This window comes from Alligator mississippiensis, chromosome 4, assembly GCF_030867095.1.
Source record: "Alligator mississippiensis isolate rAllMis1 chromosome 4, rAllMis1, whole genome shotgun sequence".
Lineage (NCBI taxonomy): Eukaryota > Metazoa > Chordata > Crocodylia > Alligatoridae > Alligator > Alligator mississippiensis.
This window is the reverse complement of record NC_081827.1, coordinates 130948657-130967602: the sequence shown is the minus strand read 5'-3', so window position 1 is coordinate 130967602 and position 18946 is coordinate 130948657. Positions and strand designations below refer to the sequence as shown.

The 18946-nt window shown below is 41.9% G+C and overlaps 1 protein-coding gene and 1 long non-coding RNA gene across 14 annotated transcripts in view; one reads left to right on the top strand and one right to left on the bottom strand.

The window, feature by feature from the left end:
- The window catches only part of MPPED1 (metallophosphoesterase domain containing 1), a 94074-nt gene that overhangs the window by 57511 nt on the left and 17617 nt on the right, over window positions 1–18946 (bottom strand). For 3 of the 13 annotated variants that reach the window (XM_059726632.1, XM_059726633.1, XM_059726636.1), the window contains exon 2: window positions 2638–2841. The exons of 2 other annotated variants lie outside the window; for them this stretch is intronic. In XM_059726632.1, the coding sequence (XP_059582615.1) occupies window positions 2638–2789 (152 nt within the window). In that variant the 5' untranslated portion in view covers window positions 2790–2841. Of the gene's footprint in view, window positions 1–2637; window positions 7680–18946 lie in introns of those variants that run through there. 8 more of the 13 variants (XM_059726634.1, XM_059726635.1, XM_059726642.1 and 5 more) reach the window with 6 other exon arrangements.
- On the top strand, window positions 15307–16042 carry LOC132250205 (uncharacterized). Its single transcript, XR_009461843.1, has 3 exons — window positions 15307–15440; window positions 15528–15595; window positions 15727–16042. It is a non-coding gene; the product is annotated as an uncharacterized LOC132250205 (long non-coding RNA).

Here is an 18946-nt window from a genome sequence, read left to right as displayed (position 1 = left end):
TTTTATTGTCCAAACACTGTTTTTCTTTAAGTAATGTATACAATTCCATGGAAGCGGAAAAGTAAAGTTAAGTTTTTAGGGCAATAGAACTGCTGGAATTTAGTGCAAATGCAGGGCTTCAATGGGATTTTACAAAACAGAAATATCTCCTTGCTTGCAGCCAGTTGCAGGACAGGAACTTCAGACTCTTCAAGGCACCAAGTACCTTGTCAAAGCCTAGAAAAAAAGCTAAAGAAAATAAAATGCACTTGTGGCAATCCTATCACCTCACATTCAGAGGCATGAGACAAAGATGGGCTAGCAAATTCCTGGGTGAGGTTAGAAATACTCATGATGGTAAGATAGAAATTGCAATACAGCCTAAAGGACCACAAAGACCATGTAGCAGTTCGGAGTCAAAAAGAGGCAAAAGGAGTTTAGGGCAATTTTAAAGGCAAGTGACTTTAAATGGGTTTTATACATAACCATTTGTAACATCTCTAAGGATTCTACAAGTTTGTGCACCAATACACAAGATTCTTGCCCCACTAAAGTCAATGGCAATACTCCTCTGTCCTCAGTAATACTCACATGAACAAAAGAGATGCAAGATTACACTTTTCTCTTTTCTGTCACCATTCTCTTAATTTGTAAAATGTAAAAGCAAGCTAAATATTGTAGGTATTTCACAAAAGTTCTTTACCATTTCAGTGTGAAGAAAAAAATTAGTCCAGCTGTCATTACGTATAGTATTTGTTACAGCTTTATCCCATCTTTTGGACTGCACATGCTTTTTTGCTATTACATTAATTATTCATAAGTTGTTTGTCAAACCATTTTGAGACAACTTTCAAGGACCAGTCTGCCTACATACTAAATGTCTTGCTCAAAATGGTTCACTATGTCATTTGGTTGATCACACAAGTCACACAGTGTCGTATCCAATCGCTGGTTGGATCACTGCAACATTAAGCAGAATAATGATGAGTACTAAGTGGCTATTAATAAATAGCCCATTTCTAGCTCAGATTTTCTGATGGGGAAAAGAAAAAAAAAATCACTCATCCAACTTTTGGACACAGTGAACATGTTTGTGAATACCCAGTGGATGTCTGAATTATTCGTTATACTGTGAATATAAATCCCGCAAATCAAAGAGTCCTGAACTGAGCATTTATTTACATAAGTGTTTGTGAATCCATATTTAGGGCGGTGGGGAAGAGGTGGGGTTGTTACCTGTTATTTGCCAGGTTTACAATCAAAATATATTCCCCACTAAGGATACTACATCTGTTGTATATCTTGTATTTCAGTGGCACTTATGAGCCTCAGCTAGGGATTAGAGCCTCCATTGTGATTGGCTCATACAACAAAACATGCCCCAAGAAGGGCAGGTTTACATTCAGACCTCTGCAGACATGTTCCACCAAAATATTTGTGCTTCTTTAAGAGAGTGTATAACTGGTACTGAAATTTAAGAAATACTATTGAAAATTTACATACTCAATGAGCACATCTACACATTCATTAATGCACAATAGTTACTGCACATTTAGTTTAGTACTTGCTTAATGAAGTACTTACTAAAGGTGCAGTAATTACTGCACAGTAGGCTAATATTACGATGCAGTAGCGTATTAACAGTTTTTTGCCTGGCTACTGTGCAGTGTTGTTACGTTACTGGGCATTAAGTGTAAGCATGCCCAGCTTTCTTCTTTTTTAAGAAACTAATCATGGCCTATGTTTGAAAATTACCAAAATGTACTGAACATGATGTATGTGAGGAAGCCAATTAGTTATCAAGTCTTCCTAAAGTAAAAATGTTTTTATTTAAAAAAAAAGAAGAAGAAAAACAACGAACATCCCTCTGGTGTAAAGAAAAGGATGATTCTCTCTTTATAGAGTAGAATAAAATATGTCCTAAACAGTTGGATTTCCTATAAAAATATTTTAGAGTAGATTTTATATTTAATTTATTTGTAATGCCTTAACCATTTTGCACTTCCTTCTGGCTCTCAACTTTATTCAAGGTTTCATTTTGTAATTATAATCTTATGCTTTACATTAAAAGGAAATCATTTAGAGCATTTAATTTTACTGATGTTGTCATTATATGTAAAGAGTCAAAAATAAACACATTATTTTAATTACTCTTTAAGTACTCCACATCTTTTGCACACTGGTATTCAAGGAAGCTGATGGATGGGTGCCCGCACCATTGTATTTGTTGCTCACATTTTCTTCCCTTGCTGCAGGATGAGTAACCACACAATAGAAAAAATATTGTCCTGGATGCAGTCTTGTTATTTCAACAGCTATTTACATCGAGTTGCAAGTTAATAATGCTAACAAATGGCAGTAACACTGTGGAAAGTTTCAGCTATGTAAAACCTTTTGTTTTAGGTTTTAGTTGCATTGTTTTCTATTGCTGTTTTTCTTATTCCATAAATACAGCATAAATTGCTTTCCTTCATCCTTTAACAAAGTACATATGCTTCCCCTATAAACTGACTTGCATCATTACAATAATTTTTATTAGAAAGACAGCAAAACTTTGTTCTCTGCATTCTTTTGGACCGGTCCATCAAATACCACATTGACGAGGCAATAACAATTCAGAAGGCTGTGCTAGAGCAATAACAAAACTATTATACTTACATTTGCACATGTGGGGGCTGAAAACGTCCCTGGTTAATGTTGTAGAACGTGAAAGCCTGTGTGGGGTTTGAGCTGTACTCATCCACTTCTATTATGAGTCGACTGTGCTGATGCCTTCTAGCTGCCATAATGTGCGACTGGGCGAAAGCCATGCTTGCACTGTGTAGCACTGCTCTTTTTCAGAGAATCATATCTGCTATCTTCCTACACCAATGGAAGAAGACCATGTCATCTCCTTACTTAATCAACACAGTCCCCTTTGGAAACCCTAAAAGCAGATTGAAGAGATGGAGCATAACCGTTTGACAGTTAATCTGTTTGGGATTTGCTTTATTTAATGTTAGATGAAGATTTAGGGGGATAGGAGGGGTGGAATTCACAGCTCAAAGAACTCATTACAAACCTTTCCAACTCGGCAATTTGATGAATACACTTCAGTTGGGGGTTGGAGAGAGGGAGGGAAATTTATAACAGAACTCATGGTGCAACACATTCAAATAAAAGACTTTCAAATCCAAATCCAAAATACAGTGTAGGACTTCTGGGAAAAGGTATGCCAAATGTTAATGTTTTCCCAGCATAATTATTTACTTCAGTTTTCCCCTGGTATATTCATGAATGTTGGTATCACATACCCCCGTCAAAATTTTTTAAGTGTTTGCATGCCCAAACACAACTAGAACAGAAGCATGTTTCAGTTTGTTTAAAACATGCATCACTTAAGGGTTCCTTTCAGAACCACTGTGGCATTCATCATGAAAGGAATGGGTTGCCAGTATATGCTCCAGGGATACTATGAAACAAGTATGTCAATGGGCCTCCCCACCCACATTTTATGATATTATGCCCATTTGAATAATACATTCTGAAGAACGTCATGGTTTTAGATTAAAGCTTTATACCACAGTATTCCACCTACTGCACATCCTATCCTACTTTCAGGTCATTTAGGCCCAAAATTTAGGGTCCAGTGGAAAAATGTTACAGACCAATACCAATAGAAATGTTACCACTACATTTAAAAAGGAAAAATCAATGCAATTTTTTGTGTTTGGGGTCAAATATTCCTTGTTAGAAATTCAACTCAAAAACAAGTGAAAGGTAAGAAGAACGGAAAAGTGAACCTGATGGCGTATAACAAAGAGTAACCACTGAAAATAACAGAAAAGAAATTAAGCTTTCCAGTTTAAATAAATGAATGCATTATTAGCAATAATAGTAAATACTGTTTTTAGAATACAATTTTAAATAATCATCATGCAATCCTAGCCCTAACTCTTTAAATTAAAATATTTTAATGTTTTATTGCAAAATACAGACCTTATTTATTTAAAAATAACTCCCAAATACTTTCCTTCAATAGTTTCACCCAAATTTACAAAAATTTAAGTTATTCACCAAAAATGTACAACTTCTGAGTGCACAACTTCTGAGTGCTGCAAGTTTCTTTAAATAAGCTTAACAACCCACCTCAGTCTTATCCTAATGGGCCACCACTACGCATAACGGCTGGAAAAGGTAGCACAGCCTTCATAATTATTTAGGCCCAGATTTTTAAGAGTATATGGGCAACTAAGGATGTACAGAATTAAATCTGTGGAATATAGAATGTGCTGTAAGAAATTGCATATTAAGGGTTAATACCATTTCTTCCCTGCACAGCTCTGACTTGCCACTAGAGGGATGGCAAGCAGGGGCAAAGGTAGAAGACAGTATACCTGAGCTCTGTCCCTGCTTGCAAGGGGGAGGGGGGGGGCGGATGCAGGTGGCAAAGGTGTATCCTGGGATGTTGGAGGATTGCAGATCGCTTGTTTTATCTCTGTGGAGCAAACTAAAGTTACCCTAACATGAGGTAGGTAACCCAGCCCAGAGCTAATCCTCGCCTGAAACTCAAAAGGAACTTAGCACAAGTTTAACAAATTTGCATTTTAAGTACACTTAGTATGTCTTAAATGTAATGTGCAACTTCACCCTTAAGTCCCAATGGGCACGTCTACATGTATGCTGGACTTCACAGTTGTTATTGTGCAGTCCCAGTGTTGCACGAATTGTTTCCAATGCTGTTGCACAGTAACAATAAGCTACTGTGCTGTAGCTCATTGCTACTGCACAGTAAGTTTGGCGTCATGGTTCGTGTCTGCCAATGCTACCTCATTGTAGTGTCATGTGTAGACGTGCCCAACGACTTCAGTGGCAGTTAGGAATATTACATTTCCCAAAAATTCTGGGTTTGTCTTTTGCCTAAATTTTAATACTGCCACCAAGCATCTCAAATGAGGTGCTGGGATATTATTTTTTTTTCTTTTTTTTTTAATGAGTTCTTGTTCTGTATGAGACTGGAATTAAATCTCCAGTTCTTGTCATGTAACTTACTGAACCTGCTGTAATATGATGACAACTTGCTGTCACTACCAACAGACAGGACTATAGCTTGAGAATTTAAGAACAGTTTTCCTTCTGCTGTCCACTAGAAATGAGTGGTAAAGATATGGCAGAATAAAGCTAAGAAAATGTTGGGTTTTAAACACTTTCAGATGTTGTGTTCAGGCTACAAAGCATGCAGCACAATGGAAGCATCAAAAAGCAGGGGGAGGGATGGGAAGAATGATCCTTGAAAGAATAATCAAGGATAAATTTCTGTATTTAGGAAATAAGAAATTAAAAGGCAGATGTGAGATCCTCCCTTAGGAGCTTTCTGCATAAAATGGTGCATTTTTAAAAAATTCATATGGGCCACATATAGCAAATGTCAGAGACATCTGCTCTGAGTGACCAGCATACCATTTGGAAGAAACCACTACAAATAGTGTTTGCTAAGAGATACTTTTGGCACAATCAATTATTTGCTATTCAAAATACTTTAAAACATTTCAATACATTTCAAGTTTCAATAGCACCCTTATAAGATATGAAAAAATTATCTCCATTTTACATATGGCTGAACTGAGATTACAGAGAGTTTGAAGCAAGCATTAAGCGGAAGAGCCTAAAGTTCTTAAGTCTATCTATTCTGATATTTCTATACTTAAGCACCTGTTTGATAATGAAGATTACTAAGCACCTATCCGATTCCCAGTTTTATGCTCTATTTTCTTCCAGCTGGACATGGCCTACCATCTCATATAAGTTTAGCTGCTTTTGGTAGAATCCATTATTATCTGTTCACAAGCAATAAAAGATATGTGTAAAGCACAGCATTCACTGTAGCAGCATTTTTGTAAGAGAGGAGCTATTGTTTCTATACATGAAAGTGTGTGTGAATCACAACACCAGGCCAGCCTGCAAGGACCCTAGCCAGAGACATACAGCATGATGTTCACCATGTAAACATGCAAAAATTGGAAGCAAGCAGGTCTCTACTGAGAGGAAAAAAGCTTGATGCCATTACACTACTGACCCCTCTACCAAGTGATAGTCATCTCATGTGAGCCTCAGGGATACAAAAACTGTTCAAGGAACAAAAAGGAGAAAGAAAGCCAGATTACTGTAAAAATAGAATAGATTAGTGAACAAGAACAACAAGCACTAAACAGAAATCAGAATAAGGCAACCACAATATACAACTAACTGTCTTAATTCAACAGATGAAGCCAGTATCAGAAACATATACAAATTAATCTTACCGTTTCTCTGTGTTTCTCTTCCTAAGAAATAGCCTGCTAACATCTTTGATGACCGACAGAAATAGCTATCTTCTTCCAGCCTGACTGCTATCCAAACTGATGCCAGTCACTCCCTTCTATTTTCCTTTCCAAAACTCCATAACTTTTTTTTTAATGATTTGAAATCTCTCCCTCCCCAAAATTAGGGTGTGATATACAATGGGGAATAATTATCTACCATTGTATAAGTTTTTTAAAAATATACCTAGCATTACCAGCATAGAGCATTCAGACTCAAATCCTCACAGCAACAACATGCTAACCACCCGTTTCCCCCAGACTTATGGAGCTGTGGGATGTCTGCCAGTGAAATACAGAGAAATGTAAAAAAGGCTGCAGGAACATGAATACTAAAATAAAAAAATCACAAAGCTGAATGTTAAAATCATAAATGTTAGAGAAAACACAGCTAATCCATCTTTATACCAGCATATAAATGTTCTCTGCACGATATTTAGCTTGTGCTCTATCTAGTCTGATTTACCTATCCCCTCCAGAACCTGATACAAAGCTCACTGTATTCAGTGATGATCTTTCCACTTCAATGGATTAAGCCACAAGGCATGGGGATTCCACCACCTCTACAGTGAGAATATTCAATAATGGAACTACTCAGATGCTTGCACTTAGACATGGGGTTTAAGTTGTTCATTGAATGAGGACCTGTACTATATGAAGTTTTCTTGACCATTCAGCCAAAAAAGTCCTTAACTTTACCCCTATACTCTCTTGTAGAGACAGCATACATAATAATCCCACTACACTCTTTGTGTAACTTCTCCTGCCTCTCTCTCTCTCCTATTATAAACATAATTTCATTTTAATTTCCTTTCCACATTCCCACTCAGATCCTGGTTTGACTGTTATTCTTTCTCCAATCCCCTGTCTTTTCCTTGTCATCATCACTATACTTTTTTTTTTCATTGTTCACTGTACTCTTATCACCTTCCAACTACTTGTCTGTCTACAACCACACCCGATATTGAGGCCCTCGTAACTTCCCTAACATTACTGAAAAAGACCCTAGCTCCAAAACCACAGTGCCTCAATCAACCTATCTAGTATTTATGATGACAGTTATTACAATTTTGAAAAAGTAGAGAAAAAACTGTGAAGAAGAGATGTGTTCAATAAACCAGAGAAATGCAGGATGGCTACAGAATTTGAGAGGAACAGTTGCAACTCTCATACCAACAAGAGTGAGACAATGTAGAGAGAGAGAAAAGAAGTCAGTGGCACCATAAGCACAGAATATGTACAAAGGAAGATAGTTAGCCAAGTTCAGGGATGGATTCAGATTTGGCAAAGGAGGGTAGAGGAACATCAAACCATGTTGTACCCACAACTTCCAGCTTCTTTCCCTCCACCCCGCCTCCTCACCCACTGGTGCCAGCAGACCAGCAGAGGGACCCTTCAGAACTCTTTAAAGTCCTGAATTAAATAAGAATCACCCTCCTTCCCCCCACGGCCAGAATCAGGTCCTCTCCCCCCCTTTCTGCTGCTGCTTTCCCCGCTGTCCCAGGGCAATGGAGGCTTCAGAGCAGCTCCTACCTGCTCCAGCCACGCTGTGTAGGAGCTGGGCTCAGTTGGGAATCCGACAGGACTTTGGGAGGAACAGGCTCAGGGAAAGGGACCCCCCATTGCCACTGTTACTGCCATTCTTGAGCCCAGCCCCTGTACAGCCTAGCTGGTGCAGGCAGGAATGGCTCTGAAGCTTCTTTAGTCCCTGGGACATCAGGGAAAGCAGCAGTGGCAAGAGGAGGAAAGGAAACAGGGGAAGGGACATATGCCAGAGCATAGAGGGAAAGGGAAGGGAGCAGGGATTTTTACCTGCTGTGGGGATTTTTAAAAAGTACTCAGAGGCTCCTTAGTGTGGTCCAGACTGAAATGGGGTAACAGCTGCATCACTGCACCTCCTCCCCACCCTGCCAGTGTTAATTTGAAATCAGACACAAGGCAAGGTAGAGGCGCACCTTATAGATTAACTAAATCAGAGCGGCTTAAAGTTTTTGTGAGCAACACCTCAGATCAAACAAAATGAACTGTGGCACAGGAAAGCTTACACATTTCTGACTCTGAGAACAGAGATAGAGGAAAGATATGCAATGGATGGCAAAGTTTGTTCACAGCTAAGCACCTGAGATTTGAGGATGCAATAGAGGAAGTATAGTAGCCAAACTGAAAGAAGATACAGGTGTGTCTATGCAGTTTTAAAATATTAGAGCCCATATTTTTCAAAGGAAGAGAGAGGCATTAAGCAATAAGAAAAAATCTCTTTGGAAAGCATGAGAATCTGCGTGACAAACAGTAGAGTCACTAAGAGTAACAACCTATTGTAAAAAACACACTCTTTACATTATATATAAACACAGCCCAGTGCTTGGTGGAGAACTCAAGTCAGTACTAAATGAGGGCCAGGCTGCACTTCCTGAGTTATTGTCTCAGGCACAAAAACAAGTTCCTTTAGATAAGAAAGTAGAGTCCTTATTTAAAAAGGAAACAAAGCAATGCCACAGAATATTCTACAATAACATCTCTAAGCAAAGCTATAACTTTTGGATCAATCACCACAAACTACTCTAGTATGAGTAGATTTCTATGTAAAGGAAGGGTGGATGAAGGTAATCCAGCAATAGGACACTAGTTGCTTTGGTAAAGCAGCTTAATTACAGAACTGAATGCTCTAATAGGTTTTCCCTCCCTGACTGATATGGTTTACCTAGTCCACATGATCAGGATCATTTTTCTACCTTCCGGGTGCACCTACACAAGATGCTTATTGCAGTTGCCTAATTAGCTCCACAGTAAAGCATCACCCTCCACACAAGCGTTGCTATTAGGCCAGAGTAAACAAACTAACTCCACAGTAGGATCATACAGTCCAACGCAAGTACTATTTTATGGTGGAGTTATTTACTCTGCCGCAACACACATGTAGACTGTGACCTGGGCTGGCTGGGGCCCCCCAAGGTACTACAGTCAGGGCTGCTTAGCTAGCTCCCACTGTAGCACTCTCATGCCCAACCAGCCCCTCTACAGCACCTTGAGTCAGGCAGAAGCAGCCTCAGGCTGGCAGGCTGACCCTCTAGGCCTTCTGTCAACCAGGGCTGCCCCACCCTGGCTCGATATGCTGTGGCCCAGACACACGTGTAAATACCACACCTGGGAGCAATAAACTCTGGTGCGAACTGTGCTGGAGTTTATTGAATTAATTTCATGTATTCAACAGCCTGTTTTTGTAACTGCATGATGAACAAAATAATTCTGGAAAAGGTGTTCTTCTATATGAGTGAATACGCTGGGCAAATTTGTTTGCAACAACAACAAACTTTTGAAAGATGCTCTTTTTTCTTTTTTTTATTTGCCAAGATAAATACAAGAAAAAATGCTAACTAATCATGACCAGTCTCTCCTCTTCGGTGGATTGATTTTACCTGACAATGAGCAGTCCAAAAGCTTTCAACCATTTACCGGCTTAAAAACAAAGTTAGCATGATTAACTGGCATTTAGACATTTGTAGCTGTTGAGGTCCATCTAGTACATACAAATATTGATAGAACCATTAGGCTTCAAATGTTTCCTTTTGGCTATTACAGTTTGTTGTATAAATGCATATTTAGGGAACTTTTTGAATTGCACTTTTTTTTTTAACAGAAACTAATGTATAGCATTGAAATATGCACTTAGAAGTCTACACTTACCATTGTGAATGCTTTATGTACCTGCCATTAGTGTCAATGGGAGTTAAACAAGAGAGTTGAAAAGAGAACAGATTCCTTGGGGATGTTTAAGTTATAATCTATAGTGTCATTTGAGGTGTTTATCCCCCTCTCTAACTCTCCAAAGACTTTTACATTATGAATTCATGATCTTAGAATCCTATTAAGAAAGCTAACCCCATTTCAGTTATAGAAGCAGTAAAACATCAAAAACCATTAACTTTTTAAAATGGCAGTTTAGGGTTGGTGAAACAGATGAGACAAAAATTGAAGTTCTCTATCCATAGATCACACATAACACAGTAGTAGCTTTGCAAGCTTCTCTGGACTGCCTTTGTGCCTCAAATCCTGTTCTGGGAAGACCATTTCAGTGAGAAAGATAATTTAGACCCAATGTCCATCCACACCATGGCCTCTGTGTTTGTAACGGTAGCTAATTACCAAATTTACTCAAATATAAAATGACCCTGAATATAAGAAAACCTGTCAATAATTAGATTCTATATCTAGAAAAATTCTAAATGTTATAATTTCCCAGATATAGAATCCAATTTTTGGAGGTCTGCCTTGAATCTGTCCTTCTCCCACTGCTACAGCAGGGAAGATAAATCTGGGGGGGGCAGGTGACCCCCCCCGGCCTTCTGCCCCCCCAACATCTTCCCCTTGCAGCCCCTCACCCACCCTGTCAGGCCCTGCTTGCCCTGCTCATAACTGGAACTGCGTGTTCTTGCCAAATGCTCTAGGATCCTCCAAAAATTTAAATGCAGATGACATGCAGTAGAATCTGGTCCAGCTCCAACGCATGGATGGCAGGGCCACACAAATCATATGCAAGAGGCTGAGAGAGGGAGCAACAGAAGGATTCTCAGAAAACTGTTAAGGGCCCTGTTTGGTGATGTTTGCCAGGTGTTTGAGACTGATGAAGAAACAGGAATCACTGGAAATGGGAAAAAAGGCACAGTTCAGCTGTGGGAGTGAAGAGGTAGTTAAAATGTAGGCAATGTAGTGGCTCACCATGACTTGAAAAAGGGGGTGTACCCGCCTCCATTCGACCAGGAGTTCACACGCCGCCTTCGCCCGAGCGCAAGATCTCGCGCACCTGGACTTTGCTAGTACACCCCGGAGTTTACCCCATCTGGTATCAAGGGGGACCCCAGAACTCGCCTGCCACGACTTTGATGACGCCTTCAGTGGGAGGTCTTCCCTTGGGGTATCCCCCAGGTGCCGGCACGCTCCTTCGCGGGTACTCTCGGGGCTCCGTCCTCCCCTACACCCCAGCCATTCGCCACCTTAGAGTCTTCCTATTCTGGCCTCTAACCCGTCCTTGCCTTGTCCTCTCTTGCCTCAGTCCACTCGGCCATCGATAGCAGTCTTCAGACTGGGTATGCCCCCCAGTAGGGACGCTGACTTGGTCCCTCCTTCCCTGGGATGCGGCTGGCCTCTCTGCTACTCCAATAGCCCACACCGCGGTTACCCTCGCCGCCGGCTCTGTGGTGCAGGGTGCAGTCGGCCCCCTCTCTCGGCGCTGCTGCCGGCCCTCCTGCCGCCTCAGCTGCTGGGTTCCCCGCTGGCTGTGCCCCCACTTACGGAGCTGACTCCTCCCCTCCTCGTGCTGCTCCCAGCTGCTCCACCGTGCTGCTCGCAGCCGTCTCCGCCTCCTTCCTGTGCTGTCCCGCACTCTGCGGGTGGCGGCTGATCCCCCGCTCGCTGGGGCTCCATGCTCCAGCTCTCTCCTCTCAGCCGCCCCGTTGCCTCGGTGGGGCCGCCTTTTGTTTCTCCCGGCAGGTGTGCCCCGCCCCCACCGCTCAGCCGCAGCCGGATAAACGCCCGGCTGACGACCCACGCCGGCACAGCCGGCGCGTGGACTCCCTTCGGCTTCTCCGGCCCTGCGGGAGGTAAGCGGACCCCTTTGCCGTCGCGGGGGTCTCCCGGCACCCTCGCTCCCTTGGGACAGGGGGACTATGCTCAATGGGCACTACTATATGTTTTATTCACGTAGACTCCACTAATTTACCCTGGGGTAGGTTCCTATCAGCGTGTTTGCTCAATATGGTCCACATGTTCTGTAGTCATGCTCAGTGTTGGATGCATTTAATTAACTTCACATTTGGTTTCTATGACAGAGGACATACTGCTTTTACCAGCAGTTTAATGATAGAAAGTGCATTTAATGAGTTTTCTTTTTATGTGAATATAAAATGAGGAGCTTCCCATCCCGACGTGCTGATTGGAGAAAAAACCTTGTCTTATATTTGAGTAAATGTGGTATATTTCTATTAAGAATGGGACTGAATTTGTCCATCCACTGCATGTAAGCTACTGAGCAGTCACAACACAGCGCAACATTATCACAGAGTCTGTGGACTGTATTGCTATGAAACTTGGGTATGCTGCTAAAAGGGCATAACATCTAAATACAATGTAGAGAAACAGTGCTTCACAGCAGCTATCCCCACAAGTTTCCCAAACCTCATCTGTTAACTAGAGCACATGTACCTTTATGGTACAGTCCCTTAGCTTAACACATCTTTTGTTTCAGGAACATCTCTAGTAGTATATGGCTCTCCGCCCTTCAATGCAAATGTGACAGGCGGGCGGGACCGGAAGTCCCGCCCCCTTCGCTCCACCCCTTTCCCCTTTTATGGTGTGTGACGTCATCAGCCACACCCCCTGGCCCCGGTCACATGGTGCATGACATCAGCAACTCCGCCCCTGACCCCGGTCACGTGGTGCATGACATCAGCAACTCCACCCCTGACCCCGGTCACATGGTGCGTGACATCAGCAACTCCGCCCCCAACCCCGGTCACATGGTGCGTGACATCAGCAACTCCGCCCCTGACCCCAATCACATGGTGCGTGACATCAGCAACTCCGCCCCTGACCCCAAACACGTGGTGTGTGACACCAACACCACATGGTTCATGACATCAGAAGGACAACCCAGGCCCAACAACCCTCAAAGCCCAACCCCTCATGCTGCAAGATCCGCCCTAGATCACATGGTGCTGTTATGGCCTATCAGGTCCCTGACCACTCTAACCCCCCTACGCCGGAGCACAGGCGTGGCCTATGGGGTGGTAGGGTGGTGATGTGACCCCTCTAACAACCCGCCCCAACACCCCCAACCAATTGGCAAGGGTTTCAGAGGCCTCAGACCTGCCAAGAACAATCCTGAACCAATTGGAATGAGTACAGTGGGGGGGTGGGGTTTAGGCAGCAAACCCACTAGGTCTATCTGCTTTCCCAAACGACCCCGCTGTTTATCTGAGACTGTGGTAAGGCAAGCAAGGGCAGATATGGATTCTTTCACAACACCTGTAGGCCCACTCACTACACCACCAAGACGGCCTTATACAAAGCGTTACCGTAGAAATAGTTTTGAGGAGGAGACCCGACTCCTTGCCCAAAGACTCTTTGAGATGCTTGACCCTGTTGGGGAAGAGCCTGTGAACAGGCAATTGGAGGAGACCCAGGACCTCGAAGCAGACATTGAGACTTTGGAAGATGGTATCTTTGTGCCTGAGCCTGCGTGCCAAGTAGAGGTCACTGCAGAGGAGAGACCGGTAAGAGACTTGGAGCATGAATGTGGGGGTCTTTGGGTTGTGACGGTAGTGGTGGGGTTCACTTCATGGCACATGTGTGTTTGGAAGTAGCTAACTTAGTCCTTTATTTGAATTCCTTTGCAGCTAGATGAAGCCTTTTTAATGACACCAGAAAACCTCCTCACCAGTACACCAGAAGGAAGTGTATGCTTCTGCAGAGAACAAAGACCTGATGAGGCTGAAGGGTTAAGAAGTGAGCTTGGCATCGAATCTACACAAGCTCTTACATCACATGAACGTAAAGTTTTCATGAAGTCTCTTGTTCGCGTTTCCTTTTATGGCATAATGAAATACTGCTTGAGGCAGAGACTTTTTGACCTATGCTGGGGGTGCACATTTGACTTAGGGGGTCAAGAAGCCCACGAATGTATTACTTGGTTAGATGAAGACATAAATAAAATAATTCAGGATCTTTGCCAGGAAATATGTCTTGATAGCATTTTCAATGCTGTTATAATCATAGGGTTTGCCAGGAACAGTCTCAGAATTACTGAGAAACACTTAATTCAGGTTAGACAGCTTTTAAATACTGTGTATTCTGCAGAAGATCCTAAGGCTGCCCTTCATGATTTGATCACTGAGGAAGATGAAACACTCATACCCCATATTGAATGCTTAATTGGTGCTAGAGATTATAAAACCCTGCTTAAGAGAAGGGATTAGCAAAACGAGTTTGGGGCGTACCTCTGTTGCTGTTCTGGGTGGGAGACTGGGGAATGTGAGGCTGTAAAACACAACAACAGTTTTCTACATCTAATGTATTTTAGCATTTGCTTTAGTGTCTTGGATATCTAATCACATACATATAGGGTTTTTTTGTAAAGATAAAACAATGAGACTTAATGGTCATTAGAAATGATAAAAATCCTTCTTAGGAGAAGGGGTAACAAAATAAACTAGTAAAATATTGTAAAAGTTTTAATGGAAATAAAGACTGAATTTAAAAACATATATTCTCACAGCTTTTGTATGGTATGGGTGGGGTGGGGTGGGGTGGGGTGGGGGTCTTGTTATAAAGATAAAACAGACCTCAAAAAAAAAAAAAAAAAAAGATGACCATAAGTTATCTCTTACCAAAAGGCTTGCTGTAAAGATAAGGCCGACAAGGCATAATGGTCACTGGATATGATAAGAAACACTTCTTAGAAGAAAGTTTAACAAAATAAACTAATAAATATTATAAAAGTTTTTAAGGGAAATAAAGACTGAATTTAAAAATATATATTCTCACAGATTGTGTATGGTATAGGGGTGGCGGGGGTGTGTATCATAAAGATAAAAAAACAAGCGGCCTGGTGTGTCCAGATCGCCACATGTTTTAAGACTAAAAGGGAGTGGAGGTGTCTTTTAGTGCTGACTATTTTAATACAGTTATATTTTACTTTATACATACACTATTTTCTGGTCAACAATGCATAATGGTCACTGGATATGATAAGAAACACTTCTTAGAAGAAGGATTAACAAAATAAACTAATAAAATATTATAAAAGTTTTTAAGGGAAATAAAGACTGAATTTAAAAAGATATATTCTCACAGATTGTGTTATGGTATAGGGGTGATGGGGTGTGTATTATAAAGATAAAAAAAGAGGCCTGGTGTGTCCAGATCACCACATTTTTTAAGACTAGAGGGGGTGGGTTGTCTTTTAGTGCTGACTATTTTAATACAGTTATATTTTACTTTATACATGCACTATTTTCCTTAATCTATTATTTAATTTTTAATACAGAGGACTTACTTATTGTATCATTTCATTTATATTACAGAGAGCTTATCAGGTGGGGAAGCCCCAGGCCATTTTACCACAATAAGGTAAAAATTATTTTAAAAGGATTGGGTTATTTGTGGCAGTGTTGCTATAGTCACACTAAGTTATAGCAACTGTTTGTTTTCAAACAGAACCTCTTCTTCTAAAATAGAAAAGCAGAACAAGCACATACAGTCATGTTTTTACCCAGTAGTAAAAGGTAATTTTTCTGAAACTGTGTGTTTCCTGTGGGAGGAGAATCTGTGTGTAGGGGTTAAGCAAATTTTAAATTTACAGTGTGTGAGGAAAGTGAATTCTCAATGCTGAGATATAAATTTTATATTTCCTAAGTGATCACACGCACCACACCCAAAGAAGAGCAGGGACCTGGGCAGAGACCTCTAAAAGCACAGCCTGCAGATCATAACACCCAAGGATCAGAAGACGGATGGGACAGAACAGAAGGGTACGATTCCTCGGAGGAAAACAAGCCACATACCTCTGAGAAACTCACGTGTAAAAAGACTAGGATTCACACCCCCAAAACAGGTGATCTGAACCCTGTGAATAAGAAACCCAGGACTGATTGCTTGCACAATTTACAAAAAGAGGAGAGTCTTTCTCCTTTTTTGAAAGATCATAATTATTGTGAAAAAAAAAAAAAGAGGGTGGGTTTTCAAGGTGGGTATAAACACCCTGTCTTGAAAGATCATGATTACTGTGAAAAAAAGAAGGGGGTTTGGAGTGGTACACACAGGCGTATACGTCTCAGAAAGAGTGAGCAGAGCCCTTTGAAAGATCATGATTATTGTGAAAAAAAGAGGGGGATTTGGAGTGGTACACGCAGGTGTATACATCTCAGAAAGAGTGTGCAGAGCGCTTTGAAAGATCATGATTACTACCGGCGCAAAAGGGTAAATTTTACTCAGAGAGGAGGTAGTCTGTGTAATTCGGACAGCAGGCGTAGTCTGTATCATAAGAGGGGGAGTCATGGTAAACGTGGGGGTAAAAATGGTTGGCCAACCAGCAAGTGGCTTGCGGGGAAAAAAGTAAGGGCCTGGTTAAAGAAGAGCGTGGGGAAGGCTAAACACCGTTTGAGGAAAAAAAAAAAGAGATCCCCTAGGGATCCCTCAAACACTTCCCCTCCTATCAGTCCTGACCTTTCACCAGAACCCCCAGAGCCAGAGAGAGGGGATGGAGAACATGGTTTAGGAACCCCTTTAGAGAGTCCCTCAAATGTACCCCAGACACCCAGATCGGACCTTTCACCAGAACCCACAGAGCCAGAGAGGGGAGATGGTGACTATGGTTTAGGAAGCCCCTTAGAGGGTCCCTCAAATGTTCCCAGACCTTCCCCATCACCAAGACCTGAGGGGTCAGAGGGTTGGAATAACGAATCTGTTGTAGAAGACAGTTTAGAGGACCCCTTAAACGCCCCCCGGTCTCCTGAGTCATCAGAGGATGTTTTACCAGATGTACATATGGTGCGGGTGAGAAGGCAAGAGTGGTCTGTAGCCAGGTTTGGAGGCATGAGGTACACTGAGGAGTTCCGTTTTGTGAATCTGGAGCGTGTGCCGTTACACGTGGCATACGAAGCCATAACCCATGGGGTGGAAGAAATTGTAGCAGAACTCCGCCAGAGATTCACAGGCAACGATTATGCCCAGTTACGTATTCAGGCAGATAGTTTGTCAAACTGCTTATACTCTCGAGCTATTAATTTAAACAAGATGACCCCTGAGCTGTTTTTAGAGTGGCTCAGTAAGCTGTTACAAAGCCAGAGAGAAATATTGCTCGATTCAACATTTCGGCTGGTTGTGATTGTTGTGAAAGGCCGGGGAGGTGGGAGCCGTAGAGTTATAAGCTCTATCCCCTATTCTCAGATCATTACTAAAAAGAGGAAGTATTTAATAGACTTGAAAACCTATGATACTAACCTGTGCTTTGCAGGCAGTCTATTGGCTGTTACAAAACGTAGAGGGGCCAGAGATGTCGAACTGCTAGATGGTGCCAAAGAACTGCATAGGAAATTAGGACTGTCTATATATCAAAAGGTTATGCTCCATCAAGTACCTTTGTTTGAAGACCTTGAGCAGGTTAACATTCACATAGTGATGCATAAGGAAAAAACTGGGTGGAGTTTATTTAAAACACAGGACACGCCCAGATACCCCGACACCTGTTTTCTTCTGCTACATGGTGAACATTATTATGGTGTTTTAGATGTGAGAAATGTGTTTGGCATGAGAAATTATTGTGCTCTTTGTCAGACGTTGTACAGCCATAGCCACACGTGCAGGTTCCGATGTCATCTTTGCCTAAGCCCAAACTGCTCTGAAAATGTGGGCAAGACACAGAGGTGCCCTAACTGTAAACTGTTCTGTCGTTCCAAAGAGTGCTTCGAAAAGCACGTGGCCCTGGCCTCTGAAAATAGGATCGAATGTCTGACTAAAACTCTGTGCGATGAGTGTAAATCTTATGTGGACAAAAAGCACGAGTGCAAAGGGCGACAGTGCAAACGGTGTTATGGGAAAATCACGGATGTAAACAAACACTGGTGCTTTATGCGCCAGATTAAAGAGCCTGAAGAAGGCGAGGGGTACATTTTTTATGATTTTGAATGTGTGCAGGAGACGGGTATGCATGTGCCCAACTATATTTTTGCAATGGAGCTAAAGACAGGGGAAAAAAAACCTCAGAAAGACACAGGCAAAAACCCCAAAAGGGTTTGTAAAGCTAAGCCCAAAAAGCCAGAAAGCACTTGGGAGTTTAAGGGTGAAGAGTGTCTGTCTGATTTTATTAAGGTTTTTATGGATAAGAAGTTCAAGAACTACACCTTCATAGCTCACAACGCCAAAGGCTACGACGGTTACTTCGTTGTCAGCCAGTTATTGAAGGAAAAAATGGGTGTGAAACTAATCACTCAGGACGGTAAACTCATGTGCATTGAAGTGACCAGGCTAGGCATCCGTTTCATAGATTCTTTAAACTTTTTGCCTATGAAACTTAGCAGACTTCCACAGGCGATGGGATTTGAAGGATGCAAAGGTTATTTCCCACATTTTTTTAACAGGGCAGAAAACCAAAACTATGTGGGACCTCTCCCAAAGATGGAGTACTACGGCGTTGAAAATATGATGACCAGTGAGAAAGGACAGTTTTTAGAATGGTATCAGAATAACCGCGATAAGACCTTTGACATGCAGAAGGAGCTGGCCTATTATTGCCAGCAGGATGTAAAAATTTTGAAAGAGGCCTGTTGTCTCTACAGGGATGAGATTATGAAAATGACACGGCGGGTAGACCGAGTAAAAGTAGATGGTGAACTCCAAAATGTAGTACGCTGCATAGATCCTTTTCAATACATCACGCTGGCCTCTGTCTGTATGGCCATGTACAGGTTTATGTTTTTGGAACCACAGACCGTAGAGCTTCTCCCCCCGGACAACTATCACAGGCAGAAAAAGAGGTTTTCAACCCCATCTATTCTGTGGCTAATGTACATATCGGAGAAAGAAAATATTCAAATTCAACATGCCTTACAGGGTGGGGAATTTCATGTAGGTCCCTA